Below are 13,024 nucleotides of genomic sequence, written 5' to 3'. Positions count from 1 at the left end.
TGCACTCACCCTGGTGTCATCGCCTGCACCGTGGACACACTGGAAAGCTCCTCCAGTTATCACATCCACCCTGACGGCCTGTAAAAGCACCCCGTGCCCTCTTATCAGGACTGGGGGGAACAAAGGAATCTGGGGCCTTCCTCTTCTGCTCACTAGAACCTCCACCCCGACTGGATCCAACAAAAGGAGGCATTGTCCTCCTGGCATCGCGCCTAACAGCGCTTTCCTTCCAGATCTGATCTTCGGCCCTCTCAGCTGTAAGGGCCTTGTCCACTACCTGGGCATAAGTAGTAGTCTCTGGATCCAAAGTAATATTCACATCGCAGGCAATCATAATGTTCAACCCCCGCACAAACCTGTCCCTTCTTGCCGCATTCGTCGGCACTAAATCTGGCGCAAACTTCGCCAATCTGTCAAACCCCAAAGCATACTCTGTCACTGTCAATCGGTTCTGAGTTAGGTTGATGAACTCGTCAACCTTCGCAGCTCGAACCGCCACACTGTAATACTTCTCATTAAATAGATTTCTGAACTCATCCTAAGTTATAACTGTTACATCCCTTCTCTGGACCACCACGTCCCACCAAATGCGGGCATCCTCTCTAAACATGTAGCTAGCACAAGCTACCCTCTCATTTCCATGAACCCTCATAAAATCCAAAATCGAGGAAATCATATTCATCCACTGCTCTGCCCGTGGTGGGTCTGGTCCACCCTCGAAGGTGGGAGGATGTTGTTTCCTGAACCTCTCATACAAAGGTTCCCACTTATTCTCCATAGCAGACTGAACTGGCACTGGCGCCACAACCTACTGAACTGGCAGCCCAGTGACCTGAGGTGGGGCCTGCTGCCTCAGCTGTCGAAGCTCTTCCTATGTCCGCTGCAGCCTCGCTTCCATCTCGACAAACATCTCTTGCCAATTCTATGGGGCAGGTGGAGGGTCCTGACCCTGGTTGTCATCCTCGGCCCTACTGCCGCAGAGTCTAGATGATTGTTGAGACATCTTAACAAATATGCCTACAACCAATGACGCCGCTCATCAGGCATGATAACAACATCCAAAACCACCTCCCAAACACATTAGCCATCCACAAGCAGTAACTCATATAGCATACAGATAGCATATAACACACAACGGGCCATGCCCTGGCATCATGCATATGTTAACTCATTCGTCATGCTCTGTACAAAATAAACAGGTAGATAGGGCATTCAAACACATATTCAAGCATATTAGTCAATCATACCAACCAACCCCGAGTCGAGCTTGTCACTGACAGCGAGCGTACATGTTCGGTCAATCTCCAGAACCAATAACATTGGCTCGCTCTGATACCAAGTTGTAACACCCTACATCCTTAGAGCTGTTACTAAGTGAGTTTAAAAACGTGCAACCACTCACTAATCGAGGCTTTTAAAATAAATGTGTAACTAAATCATAAGCAGAGTAGAAATTTTAGAAATGACTCTATTTCATTAGAAAATCATAAAAGTTAACACTTGGGATCCCAAAATACTGTTTAGAAATATTTACAGCATATAAGTACAACCAATTTGGCTAAACGAAAAAATCTAGGTTTTATTATAATCATCTCCCAAAATCCACTAGCTGTAGCAGCCAGGCAGGCCAAACATGTACACGCCGCTTCATGTCCGCTACACTCATGGTTGGTTGGCTTTCTCCTTGCCCTTACCTGCACCACAGAGCACCCGTGAGCCGAAGCCCAGCAAGAAAACCCAGAAGCAGATAACATATGCAAAACAAACACATAGCATATAAACAGGCCATCAATAGGCTAAACACATACGGTCAAGCCGTCCCAGGCGCTTTACCAGGCCCTGGATTCGTGGTCCACACCGTGAGGATATCCCAGGTATCCTTTGGGTCTCGCCCTGGCAGCTCGCACTCCACGTGCTCAACACTGCTCCCGGCCCCTTGCCGTACTCGGCCTTGCACTCAACGTGCCCAACGCCGTTCCCGGCCCTTTGCCGTTCCCGGCCCCCACTGACCTCGGCCTGCGCCGTTCCCAGCTCTTGCCGAACATTTACACAATGACATTCAAAGCATAATAAACATATACAGAATACCAACAATTGAAATCAAAGGGTTACGCCCTGCAATTCAAACATAATGGGGCTCAGCCCTGCATACAAGCTCTATGGGAATAGGAGTTTTCTTACCTGCGTCCCGAGCACAGTCCTCTAACTTGAGCCTCGCCGAAACCCTAGTCACAACACATTAACAATATCCATATATCAAGTTCTAATCCATTAGATAACTTTGAGCCATAATTATAATCTCTGGAACATTGAATTTCATCAATCTGGTTGACAAAATCCATCCCGAGCCTTAACCTTTGAGTTCCCAAGCCTAAACACCCTTTAAAACCCAAGCTGGCACTAAGAACCGCGACCCTACCCACAAGCGCCGCGGCTAGCCTCGAAACAGAGGCTAGCACCTCCCTGAAGCATGCACGGGCCGCGGCACGCCTTGAATGTCTTAGCCTCCCATGGCTGCGCACGTACACGGGCCGCGGCATGCCCCTCCTAGGGCCGCGGCCCTCACCTCCAAACCCAGAAATCTCCATCCTTTTCCTGCATTTTCTTCAAACCAATTCACCCAAAACCAAACTAGCAATCCTAGGTTATCACCACAAAGATTCTAGCCCAGTCTTAACATCAAAACCTATCAAAACCTGCTCCATAAACTCAACTAAACACCCTTGAACAGATCAAATTCTACTCACATGCATATCCTAAGAACATAGCTGAAATTCAAACATAATTCCCATAGTTAAAGCTTACCCTTGCTGAGTTATGCTTCATAGTTGATTCCTCTAGTTCCCAACCTCAATTCCTCAAGCTTGAAGCCTTGATTTTCTGATTAGAGTCTCCCAAGCTCAGCTCAAATCCTTAGTTCTTGACTGACTTCTTTCCTTTGCTTATTTCCTTGAGTTTATCTTAGAGAGTAAATATGAGAGAGAGAAAAGCTATCTTCAGCTGAGAAAGGAGAGTAGATGTCGGTTTCTAAGTTTCTAAACTCTTCCTAAACTTTGTTTTATTTAACTTAAACTTTAAGGTTACCTCAAAGCTCGAGGTGCCAAAAACGTCCCCGAGGGCAAAATGGTAAATTTCCCCAATATTCCTTCCTAGACATTCTAACCTCGAATATATATCCAAATATTTATTTCCATAACCCGATAACCCCATAATACATCTAATACCCAAAATACCTCTCAACTCGCCCTGAGTCGGATTCTCAACCCCGTTGCGACTTCCCGACTAACCGTTTCCCCAGGATTGTCTCGGATCGTGCTGCACAGATAAATCACATACATATCGCATTTATCACATTTATACCCTCAGCGGGCTAAAATCTCAAACACACCCTTAATAACCAAACTGGGCCCACATGCATATTTAATTCAACTAAACATGCATCTTTATCACATACTCACATAAATTTACATATTAACATATTAAATCATTTATTGCCCTCCAGGCACGCTAATCAAAGCCCTAAGCCCTATTAGCAAATTCGGGACGTTACAGTGTAACAGTCATTAGTCATTGATTAGTAGAACATTACAATTAGTTAACTTGACTATCCCATTATGGTTTCAATTAAATAATATGCACTATACTATGTATACAAATATACAATTATCCCTATATGCTATTAAAAACACAAGTGTGAACTACACTTAATTATGTTTATCGAGATAAATGTTAACATTCCTTACTTTTTTGGTGCAAAATATAGCTTCTGGCGGAGTATTTTTTTTACAGGAAGACAAGTGGGTGGAATATGCAGAGAATGGCATGGTTGGCTACACTACGTAACTGACCATATGGTGATGCGACAAGTCCTACTTCCCTTTTCTATTTCATTATATGTACGCTTAACATGAAAAATGTTTCCAGCTTCTGATGTTAAAACCAAAACGAAATGGGATTAAGCACAAGAAAAGTTTCTCTAGAGAAGGTGATGAGTATATCTACCACAGGGAGACTTGACAAGGTACCAGCCTTAGCAACCAACCAAGTAAATTTTTCCCAAGAGCTTTGAGAAAAAAAAATGTTTTTTCTTTGTTTACTGTTCTTCCAGTAATAATAAATGGTCTTTCCCTTGGTGTGAAATTTTATATATGTTCACTGGAAACGATGAATCTGACTAGGCAAGTAAATGGGGTGGGTCTACCTCATCTCGTTTCCGCCCCGCCCTGCCTCGATTAGTTTCTTAGAGCGGGGCGAGTCGCCCCGCCCCATTTAACATTTTTTTTAGAAATATTAAATTATAATTTTAGAATTTTCTCTAAGCCTAAATATTATTTTTTATTGTAATCTTTATATTTTACACTTCGTATAAACTACACTATCAAATATTATATTTTGTTTTTTTATTTTAAAATTTATAAAATAAATACAAGAATAAAAATAAATTATATAAAATATATTTTTCAATATTTATAATTCTTTCCAGTCTATATAGAATTAAAGATATTTTAAACTACATATATAATATCAATTTTACGTACTATGTATATAAATAGCATTAGAGAATTAAGTTAGAATATAGAAAAAAAAAATTGGAATGCCTAAATCTCACTGTGAATGGAACTTGTTGCAGATTGTTATAACAGATGCCCTTTACCTGACACATACTTGGGTTGATGCATTGTGGTTGAAGGATGGTGTTTTATTATAAATAAACGTGTGTGAACTAACTAATAATATTAACCAAATTTGATTTGAGTACCACCCAAAAAAGAGATCTTTCCATGGATGAGTTGCAGGATGTTTGAACTTATTCACTCAAGCTTTCGCATATATAGCATTTAAAGGAGTAGCACACTACAACACCACATTGTCTTTTTGTGAGTCATATCATATAAATGGCTAGAAGAAAACTTTGGCCATGGACATTTATTTCTTGGGGTCTATTTTCTCCATCCAACTTTCTCGATAGACACCAAAAACTTGGAAGCCAATGGGAAGGGTTTGGTTGGAATGTGTGTAGAAACTTGGAGAAACAACGTGAAAAATGGAAGAGTAGACTGACAGAAAGCTCTCACTGTTTGCTACCCCTAACTAGTAACTACCACGAAATTAGTGAAGGAGAAGCTTACAACAGATCATCATCACTAGGTAATATACAATGACTACCATGTGATTGGCTTATATCTTACTATATTCATTATCTTTATTATGACTGCCACAAGATAAGTTCTGCTCTCTCACACTCATGTCTCTTGAATATGAAAGAGGAAATTTTAAACATGTTTTTTTTTAATAAAAAAAAACAACTTGAAGTAATAATATTAAAAAATCATCCCCGACTTTTTTTGTTTTTTCAACGTGGATTGTGAGGTTTTATAATTGGATAAATAGGAAATTTTACCCCTAAATTATGACATTTGTAGAGTTTTGCTCATGAATTTTTTTTGTGGCAAAATTTTTTCTTGAATTATAAAAACTATTGTAAATGTACTTCTTATATTACATATCATTTTTTTTTTTAAATAATTTGCTCATATAATAACTGATGTTCTGCTAATATGGCAAGATTCAACAGTCCTAAGAGTCAAATACATACATATATAGTGGTATAATGATAAATTTTGAAGATATATATCTGCATTTTTAGAACTAATTTTTGCATGTTTAACGTCGACAATCTCGATTTCGACTAACTACAATTAGTTAAATAGACTATCATATTGTAACTATGCATATGACACGTAGCTACATAGTAAACTGCTTATAAAAATAAATAGAATATATCAAATGGGACATGTTTGGAGTGATTTCCACAGTATAAGGGGCATTTTTGCCACAAAAAGTAGTTATGGGAAAACCTCTACAAGACTCTAGTTCAAGGGGACAAATTTGCGGCATTGCAATATACACATCGGCAGTAAGACTATCTATGAAAAAACAAAACCAAAAGCACAATAATGTACTCTAATGTGGTGGTTGTGAAGAATATAATAAATTTTGATTGGGAAAATAAAAATCGTACAACTTAATATATATAATTATATTCTCTAAATCTCACCTAATATATCTGAATTGAGCTCTTTACCCATTATTATCTTCTTCCTTTTTGTCGCAATGAATCTTTACCCATTATTATCTTATTCATTGCGACTCCAAACTCTTTAACTCAACTGTGTACATACTACGTTTTGTGCCCAACACATACAGTACAAAACTCAAAAAGAATTCAACTTTTGATCATTGACCTCACAACAAAGCATATCTCTCTTCTTTTTCCTTGTTCGGTAGTCAAAAGCGCCAAAATTTGATCTTTCCACATATTATATCTCTGGGTTTCATTTCTCTCTTATTCTGTTTTAGATATTCCAAGTTATGGCCTCTGATCCTGAGCAGCCCGCTCTCACTTCTATTGGAAAGGTTTGCCTAACACCTCATTCTCAACTTGGGTTCTCTTCTTTTTCTCCGTGTCTGGGCCTCTGATAGTCAACTTTTTTCTACTGTTTGAGATTTTGTAATCAAATTCTAATTTGTGTGGACGATGAATTTCTCTTCTTCTTCTAAGCTTACTTCTTTCTTTCTTCGAAAACCCAAATGGGGAGTTGTTTTAAACTTGCTAAGAAAGTCTTCTATTGTTTTGTTTTCTGTTGTTTGTTATGTAAGAAAAGTCTTCGGGTGAGATTGGAAATGAAAATGAGCCTCTTCTCAGTAGGGTTCAACATTCAGATAACTATTCTGTTGTTGCTGCTATCCTCCCGTGAGTATCTACTATCTTTTGCTTAATGTCTCTTAATCTAAAAGAGTGAGTTTGAAAGTTTTTAAAGTCATATTTCTTTCATGTTGGTTTTGTGCTCTTCAGATTTCTATTCCCAGCTCTAGGTGGGCTGCTCTATGGATATGATATCGGTGCCACTTCTTGTGCTACAATTTCTGTACAGGTAATGAATGATATGATTATTTGTTTGTGTATGCTTCATTCTTGATTTCCTATTTTTATGTGTTCTATATCCTGGCTTTGTTTGTTTGATTATTAATCTTTGCAGTCAGCCACATCAAGCGGAGTATCATGGTATGATTTGTCTTCTGTGGATGTTGGTCTCATAGTAAGCTTTTACACCTGATTTTCTTTTTAAAGTTTTTGTATCACTATTTTTGCTGTTTTTTCCTGCCTCTAGTACAAGGATGTTCAATTTTAGACCAAGAAATTGTGTGTATAAGTGTTATGTTTCCATTGGATTTTGCAGACCAGTGGCTCATTGTACGGTGCCTTGCTTGGCTCTCTGTTGGCTTTTAATGTTGCTGATTTCCTAGGTTTGTGATCTAATGTAGTTATACAACTGAAGTTTTTATGATATGTTTCATTTCTTGATAAGTGTGGATGTTTAATTTTGTATGAAGGGCGAAGGAAGGAGTTGATTTTATCAGCTTTGTTCTATCTCATTGGAGCTATAATTACTGCAGTGTCGCCTAACTTGCCCGTCATGGTCGTTGGCCGTGTTATATTTGGTATAGGAATCGGACTGGTAATGCAGTATTCTCTATCCTATTTTATATTATTTTTCTCCTTTTTACACACTACCAGTTGCATATTAATAGACTCTAGAACAGAATATCAATGCTTGAAAGAATGCTGGTGTGTTATCTTTATTGAAATCAGATGCAGAAATACAAATACCAAGTTTTCGAAACACTTGGTTTTCAAATACCTGAAAGTAAGTTTTACTCTCAATTCAATTTGCAAAATTCGATAACCTAAGGCAATAGAGCTAGGACCTATTTATACCACTGGCCTGACTAATAAAATAATAGAATTCTAATTTCTAATTACATCTTTAGGTAACTTGTCACATCAGCAAAACAATTAAACCAGTCAAATCAAACAATACTGCCCACTCTTAACATTCCAGCTTAACTACTTTGCTTGCCGCGTCTATGATAGGTAAGCCTTATGGGAGATCTAACATTACCCCCAGCCCAAACTTTCACCTTGTCCTAAGGTGAATATCTGGAAATTGATTGTCGATCATGTTAAAGTCCTCCCAAATTGCTTCGAATTCCGGTTGCGACTTCCATTTGATTAGTTCTTCTAAGTCTCCTTGTGCCCCTGCCTGTTTTGGCCTCACATTCAACAAAAAATTTGGTTCTATTGACAATTCCAAGTCCTCTGTGATCTGATTTGGGAGAGCAGTAGTAGTTAGACCTGACCCATATGCCTCCTTCAGTTGCAAAACATGAAAAACTGGGTGGATTGCTATTGTTGGGGATAACTCCAATCGCTATGCCACTCTCCCGACTTTAGCCAATACCTTTTGGCGGTGAGCTTCTCAAACCTTCATTTGGATTGAGTTTTCTGTCGAGAGGGTTGTAACTTCAAGAAAACTAAGTTGCCAACTTTGAATTCTTCAGAATGCCTCTTCTTGTCTGCATAGTGTTTCATTTTCTGTAGGGAGCAAAGTAAATGCATATGGAGGTCATCAAGAACTTTATCCCTGTCTTTTGAAAGGGAGTCCACCACAGAGACGAATGTGGAGCCTGATTGGTGGCTGAATGGGTAGAAGTATTGTACCAATACTTCACCCAAGCTAACCACTTTTCCCATTGTTTTGGTTTCTCATTGATAAAACACCTCAAATAAGTCTCAAGGAATGGTTTACCACTTCAGTTTGACTATTTGTTTGGGGATGGTAAGTCGTACTTAATTTTATAGTTGTTCCCTCTAATTAAAATAGCTCCTTCCAAAATTGGCTCAGAAATATTTGGCCCCTGTCGGAGATAATTGGTTGAGGTATACCATGGAGCCTTATTACTTTCTTCGTAAAAGCAGCAGCTACTGTAATTGCAGTAAATGGGTGTTTTAAAGCTATGAAGTGTGCATTCTTGCTTAGCTTGTCGACTACTACAAATAGGTGTCCCAAACCTCGAATTTTGAAAAGCCTTCAATGAAGTCCATGGACACTTCATCCCACACTTGCTGTGAAAGAGCTAAGGGTTGCAATGAGCCAGCTGGTGTGGTAACTTGGTAGATCGCACCGTTGGACAAATCTTATCACTTCTTGTCTCATCCCTGTCCAAAAAAACTCAGATTTCAACTTATGTTATGTTTTAACTTCACTTGAATGTCCTTTGACTAGGGAGTTGTGGAATTCTGCTAGGATATAAGGAATTAGTTTAGACCCTTTTGGAATTACTAGCCTGCCCTTATAGTATAACACCTCATTTTCCACATGGAACCCTTGGTGTTGCGGATTTTCCACTAATGAGAATCATTCTTAAATGTAATATGGTGTGTGTTAATATAGAATCCTATTCAATATGTACTTGAAATTATCATAGTAGAAAAATTAATAATCAAACATAAACATCTGAACAGAAAATAATAACTAGGAATCAGACCTTTAGAGCAAATGAGAAATGTCATACTGAAATGCATTTCGTATTAAAATATCATAAAATGCTTCATGCTTGTCTTATATGGAAGATAATTCACTTCATACTCCTAATGTGTATGTTTGTGCCTGCAAATTACACTAAATGTATAATTTTTTGTTTTCTTCTTTGTTAGGCAATGCATGCTGCTCCAATGTACATTGCTGAAACAGCTCCATGTCAGATACGAGGTCAACTGATCTCTCTTAAAGAGTTCTTTATAGTACTTGGAATGGTTGTAAGTTCTTTAACTTTGAATCCGGGTACTAAGAATTTGTTTCAAAGTTTCTTTATGCAATTTAAGTACAAGAACAAAGTGCTTTTTCGGTATTAGAATTCTCATCGAGTAAAAGATGTAAATTCCTTTAATTTTTACCCCCACAGTAATCCCTCGGGACTTTGTATAGGCAGGTTATGGAATTGGAAGCCTTCTTGTTGATGTGCTTGCTGGTTGGCGCTACATTTACTCTGCTAGTGTTCCATTGGCAATTGTTATGGGAATTGGAATGTGCTGGCTATCCGAATCACCTAGGTGGATTCTTCTGCGTGCCATACAGGGGAAAGGAAATATGCAGGATTTAAAAGAGAATGCAATACTTTGTTTGCGCCGGCTTAGAGGTCCAGCCTTTCAAGACTGTGCTCCTGCAGAAGTGGATGAGATGTTGGCTGAGCTTTCTTTTGTTGGTGAAGAGAAAGAGGGTTCAATAAGGGAACTTTTTAGAGGAAAATGCTTAAAAGCCCTTGTAATTGGTACAGGATTAGTCTTGTTCCAACAGGTATTTTTAATTGGTTTTCGCTATACCTATTGAAGTTATTAATTGCGAAAAGTTTAGCTTACATGTGATACCAATTTCATGACAGATCACCGGGCAACCAAGTGTTCTATACTATGCTGCTTCTATATTTCAGGTACTACACTAATATTTTATCAGCCATACTTGATTGGGCATTGATGAAGAAGAACCTATTTACTTCAGCAGCTTTAGATGATAAATTTTAGGCTTATTATTCTTTCTTCCTAATCAACATCATTTATTAGAGTGCAGGGTTCTCTGCAGCATCTGATGCAACTCGGGTCTCAATTCTACTCGGTGTGCTGAAGGTAAACTTTCTCTTCTTTACCATAGGAAATAGAAAAATGAGCCCTTTTTGTGTCGTTTTGATGACATCCAAATGTTCTTAACACGCACTCTCAACTCTGTTGAAAATATGTCTGACTCGGTTTTCTGTAATTGTAGTTAATAATGACCGGAGTGGCTGTTCTTGTCATTGATAGACTTGGAAGGAGACCCTTACTGCTCGGAGGTGTTTCTGGAATTGTGAGTGCTTTTTTATATTCCTTTTTTTTTCTTTTTTCTTTTTTCATGTGGGGAAAAAGAAGAGCTTTTATGAAGCAATAAGTATAAACTGGATTACAAATTCGTAGTAATCGCAACGAATGACAAAAAGAATGAACCTCTTTTGATTGACAAATGACAGGTTATCTCTTTGTTCCTTTTGGGATCATATTACCTATTCTTGGATAATGTCTGGATTGTGGCTGTTGTAGCATTGCTTTTGTACGTTGGCAGTTATCAGGTAAGTCATGAAAGCTCTTTTTGTTCTATGTAAAATCTCTGATATCATAATTAGGTTTACTTGATTTTCCAAATTGGTGACTGAATACACTGATGCTGCAGTTATCCTTTGGTCCTATCGGATGGCTAATGATATCGGAGATTTTCCCATTGCGACTAAGAGGGCGGGGACTGAGTATAGCGGTGCTTGTAAATTTCGGTGCAAATGCCTTGGTGACATTTGCATTCTCCCCTCTTAAGGTGCTTAAATTTCAAACCTTTTGAAGTTCTTAACGTTTTTTATTTTTTATCCTTTGCTTTTGAGGAATCTTATAAACACAATCTTTTGGTTGGGATTTTCAGGATTTGCTAGGAGCTGCAATCTTGTTTTATGCATTTGGGGTGATAGCAGTGATATCTCTTGGTTTCATATTCTTCGTTGTGCCGGAGACAAAGGGGCTTACTCTTGAGGAAATTGAGGCTACTTGTCTTTAGGAATTGCTGTGCTGCCTTCAAGTTATAGTTAAAAACAGATATGTCACATGTGGCTGTACTTGTAGAGTACCTAAACTTGGGATTCTCGTCTATTTTTTTAGCTATCTATAATAATAAACGAAAAGTGCTAATTGTTTAGAGGATGAGTTCAACATGGACTACGTAGTGATTTTTCATCGAGTCTTGTGTCAAAAAACTAATTACATGTGATTAACAGAAACTGCTCTTCAGTCTAAGCAAGGTTAAACGAATGCAAACTCAGGCCAAACGTTAAACATCCATTGGATGTATTAATTATATTGATTACATGGAATCAAAAATTTCACATAAAGCCACACAAAAAAAATCACATAAAGCCCAATAAAAAGAAAATTACTTAGCTAGCTCATGCTGAACTTGTCCTCAGGACTACTAATAGCATTGTCTTGTGTCAAAAAGATTAAAACATGGGTGTTTTGGCTAAAGAACATTCTGGGAGAACAAGAATTGAGCAATAGGATAGTTATATATAGAAAGTAAGAAGAATGAGGGACCATGTTGGTTGTAATGGATTGAGCAATAATAACACTTTAGAGTTTTACATCTCTCGAATACCCAAGATGTTTTGTTGTATGAGTTTTGATTGGAGTGATACAGTGGCTTTCTTGTTCTAGGGTTTGTTCCCATTGTATTGAATCCTTTATTTTGGTCATGATCTCTTGATATTGCATTGTTCTGTGAGAAAGAAACCAACTGGGTTCTATCATAAGCCTAAGCCTTCTCCAATATTATGAATAACATGATGTGACCATCATTGAGCCTTTTCTGTCTCTCTCTCCTTCCTTTGATATATGCTTCTTTATTTTTTTTCATTTGAATCTAAATATGTGTTTGTTTGTGGGAACAAAATCATCCCAAAGTTTCCCATGAGGGAGGCTTTGAATCTTAAACAACTCAACAAAAAGGCAAATGCTTGTCTGAAATATCATACCATCTCTGTACCATACAATTACATGAATACAAATTACTTATTTTGTTATTATAAATAAAATTAAGCTTATTTGTTATAAAAATTCTCAACCAAACCTTCCCAACCTTTTAAAAATTTTGCATCGAAGTCATTTTTCAGTTTTCCATCCACATTTTTGTTAAATTTAGAATTTTGTAACCACCTTCTTCAACCTTAGACCCCTAAATTTAAATGCTAGCATTAATTTTTTTTTCTTCCACCAAACAAGGATAACTTTAAATTTATTGAAAAAATATATTTTATAGTTAGTTTAGATTCATAAACATACTAGATTTATTCTAATATAAAATATAATTAAAACTTTGTTTTTTAAAAATATTTTTAACATGGTTGCAATTAATAGTTGTTATTATAATTTATGACAATTACAATAACTATATTATAAATTCTTCAAAAAAAAATTATTAATATGTATTTTTTAATTCACAATATTATGTATTTACTGTTGATTTAGAAAAGAAGAAGAAGAAGAAGAAGAAGAAGCCAACATTTAAAGTTTGACACTAGATGCAAAAAAATATATGGTTAAGAATTTTTTGCC

At 37.4% G+C, this 13,024-nt stretch overlaps 1 protein-coding gene across 1 annotated transcript; it reads left to right on the top strand.

Moving 5' to 3' along the window:
• The first annotated feature begins 6,083 nt into the window (after window positions 1-6,083).
• Window positions 6,084-11,654, top strand: LOC133798759 (D-xylose-proton symporter-like 2). Its single transcript, XM_062237229.1, has 14 exons — window positions 6,084-6,417; window positions 6,666-6,754; window positions 6,857-6,935; window positions 7,041-7,100; window positions 7,242-7,308; window positions 7,396-7,520; window positions 9,560-9,661; window positions 9,831-10,199; window positions 10,285-10,332; window positions 10,463-10,525; window positions 10,662-10,742; window positions 10,903-11,001; window positions 11,103-11,240; window positions 11,343-11,654. The coding sequence occupies exons 1-14, from the start codon at window positions 6,373-6,375 to the stop codon at window positions 11,472-11,474; spliced, it is 1,497 nt and encodes a 498-aa protein (XP_062093213.1). The 5' UTR covers window positions 6,084-6,372; the 3' UTR covers window positions 11,475-11,654.
• Window positions 11,655-13,024: the final 1,370 nt, after the last annotated feature.

This window comes from Humulus lupulus, chromosome 8 (genome assembly GCF_963169125.1).
Source record: "Humulus lupulus chromosome 8, drHumLupu1.1, whole genome shotgun sequence".
NCBI classification, from domain to species: Eukaryota; Viridiplantae; Streptophyta; class Magnoliopsida; order Rosales; family Cannabaceae; genus Humulus; species Humulus lupulus.
Note: the sequence above shows the minus strand (reverse complement) of the source record. Positions and strands in the feature narration are given on the sequence as shown.

What these genes read in the sequence shown, in the direction of transcription:
- LOC133798759 (XM_062237229.1), top strand. Translation starts at nt 6,373, where the DNA reads ATGGCCTCTGATCCTGAGCAGCCCGCTCTCACTTCTATTGGAAAG. An exon ending in TTATAGTACTTGGAATGGTT is followed by an intron (nt 9,662 to 9,830) that starts GTAAGTTCTTTA and finishes GACTTTGTATAG; the next exon opens with GCAGGTTATGGAATTGGAAG. An exon ending in TTCTACTCGGTGTGCTGAAG is followed by an intron (nt 10,526 to 10,661) that starts GTAAACTTTCTC and finishes CTGTAATTGTAG; the next exon opens with TTAATAATGACCGGAGTGGC.